This window comes from Halictus rubicundus, unplaced genomic scaffold, assembly GCF_050948215.1.
Source record: "Halictus rubicundus isolate RS-2024b unplaced genomic scaffold, iyHalRubi1_principal scaffold0476, whole genome shotgun sequence".
Taxonomy (NCBI): Eukaryota; Metazoa; Arthropoda; class Insecta; order Hymenoptera; family Halictidae; genus Halictus; species Halictus rubicundus.
The window spans coordinates 14,316-16,555 of NW_027489017.1; the positions used below are offsets into that span (position 1 = coordinate 14,316).

Consider the following 2,240-nt stretch of genomic DNA (forward strand, 5'->3'; position numbering starts at 1 on the left):
TTGTATCCGACCATCCGAATAAATCCTGAAGATAGTCAGAAAATCATCCGGAGGCACGTCGAATACAAATCTCGAAACCAGACGCTCGACGAATAAAGATACAAATAACTTCTCGCGATTCATCAGACTTCGAATAGAAACAAAAGAACAAAGAATTTGTATCCGAAAGCCGTTCAAATAATTATTTCATCGGATACTGCCCAACTCTGCCCTGCTCTGTCAATACACGATTCGTCTAATATTCGCTACGCATTCAATGAGAAAATGGAATGTATAAAATTGCTGGATAGTTTGGACGTCCTGGGCGAAGCTGGTATTTGCGTGGGAACCGAGCATTTCCAGTTGTTGCGTAATTCTCTAACGATACTGCAGAAAGAGAATCATTTCCGAAGATGTTATTACTGGGGAAAAATCTACGGGACTCGAAACGATTATCACATCGCTTACGGCTTCGAGAGGGATTGCATGGACGGGCAAGTTTATTATTACAGGTGAGAAAATGTCGCAGCGGTTTTCAGTCCGCTTCCATCTTGTAACAACGAGTTCCATTCGTAACGACGAATACCTCTTAAGCCATCTTAACTCATACCTCACAAGTCAGGCCGGCGGACAAAATATTACAATCCTGATTTTGTGTCTAGCGGACAAGCCGTCCGCTCCTAAATGCTAGATACAAAACCAGGTTTGTAATACTTTGTCCGGCGGCCTGGCCTGTGAGGTATGCATCGACCCTAATTCAGCACCGATTGTTTCGACTGGTTCCTTCTGCCGAACGCGGACAAATGCGCCCAATTTTTAACGCCGCTCGCGATCAACAAATTCGAGGGCGATCCGTCGGTAGTTACGAACGCGTACAACACGAACCCTCCGTTCCCGCCGAACGAGGATCCCAAGAAGTATTACGAGGTAAGATGGCACCACAGTAAATAAACGTGTTTTCAAACTCGAAGAAAAAGGGGGTACGGTAATGTCTCTTGTAAAGTGGCATTTCGTTCCGGTGACGTTACCGTATCGCCGAGAAAGTCAAACGTAGTTTGATGAGCGTATACCAGGGCCCTATACCGAGGGAATTAAAAGAAGAAGACAGGCTCGCCGCTACGGTGTATTTCATTCGAGAAGACGCCGCGCTGATCCCGCGTGGTGCATGGTTCAAATGTCCGAGCGGCGACGTAATTGAAAATCCCGGTTTCGAAGGACTCGGTCCCGCGGACTGCGTCCTCTTCAAGTCCTTTCTGCACGCGCGTCCTCCGCAACAAAAATGGAACACCAATTTGTTGACCAGGCCTGATTACAATTACGCCACCGATTTTCTAGACACGATCGATCTGGATGTACCGCAAGGTATTGTACAACCTATATAAGATCAATTAGTTTATAAACAATCGCTGTTCGCTATCGCACATTTGCGCAGGTGGTTGGAGCCTGCAAGTACTGCACGAAAAGAACTTGGTATTGTTGCACAGCTTGTATTGGCCTGGTATGACTTTCTATCATAAAATGAACAGACCGCATCACGGCTACCTGTATTTCGGCCACGGGAAAAAGAACTTGGACGTCGTGTTCATGGTTTGAGAGGAGGAAGATCAGGCTTTTCAAGATAACATTGATCCTGCTCCGTGTCAATTGTATCATTTTCGATTAAACGACTTGAGAGTGTTAGAAAGTGTTTTCCTATCGTAGGTCAAAGGACTGGCGTTTCAGCGACCGTGACGTCGGACTGTTTATTGTTTATTCTCCGGTACAGTCGTTGACCGTGACGAAGAAAGTATCCTGCGTGCATGCATTAGACTGGTATGCGTCTGTTTTGAATCGACCCAATAAGTGCGTCGAGTGTTTGATAAAGAATAATCATTGTCGCCTGTATTTTCGACAACCGTTTCCTGACTACTGTTTTCCGAAATAATCGCGGTTTCTATTAGATTTTTAAGGTTAATATTGAATCTACCATCGTCGAGTTTTTATTTGACTACGCTGGAATTAAAGGTTGCATTCATGGGGAATGATTGCAAGAATCCTTTCTGACCCACGCCGATATTTTATTACAGTTTCTTTTTTTCGATTTAAAACGGTGGCTCGGGACCGGCTTTCGTTGTATTTCGGATGAAGAAGAAGGGATGGGGTAGCGGTTTCCTTGTTTTTCTTGTTGTGCTTCGGTATTTTCCCAAAATTGTCCTACCCTGGATTTTACCGCTCTGTGCTACTCGCCCACACCTCCCCCCGCCACCAGTAAATCCGCCATT

General features: G+C 45.3%; 1 protein-coding gene across 1 annotated transcript; it reads left to right on the forward strand.

Annotated features, from left to right (window-relative positions):
- Window positions 1-264: 264 nt before the first annotated feature.
- LOC143364353 (radial spoke head protein 9 homolog) lies at window positions 265-1,877 on the forward strand. Its single transcript, XM_076804748.1, has 4 exons — window positions 265-491; window positions 741-906; window positions 1,053-1,341; window positions 1,412-1,877. The coding sequence occupies exons 1-4, from the start codon at window positions 265-267 to the stop codon at window positions 1,570-1,572; spliced, it is 843 nt and encodes a 280-aa protein (XP_076660863.1). The 3' UTR covers window positions 1,573-1,877.
- Window positions 1,878-2,240: the final 363 nt, after the last annotated feature.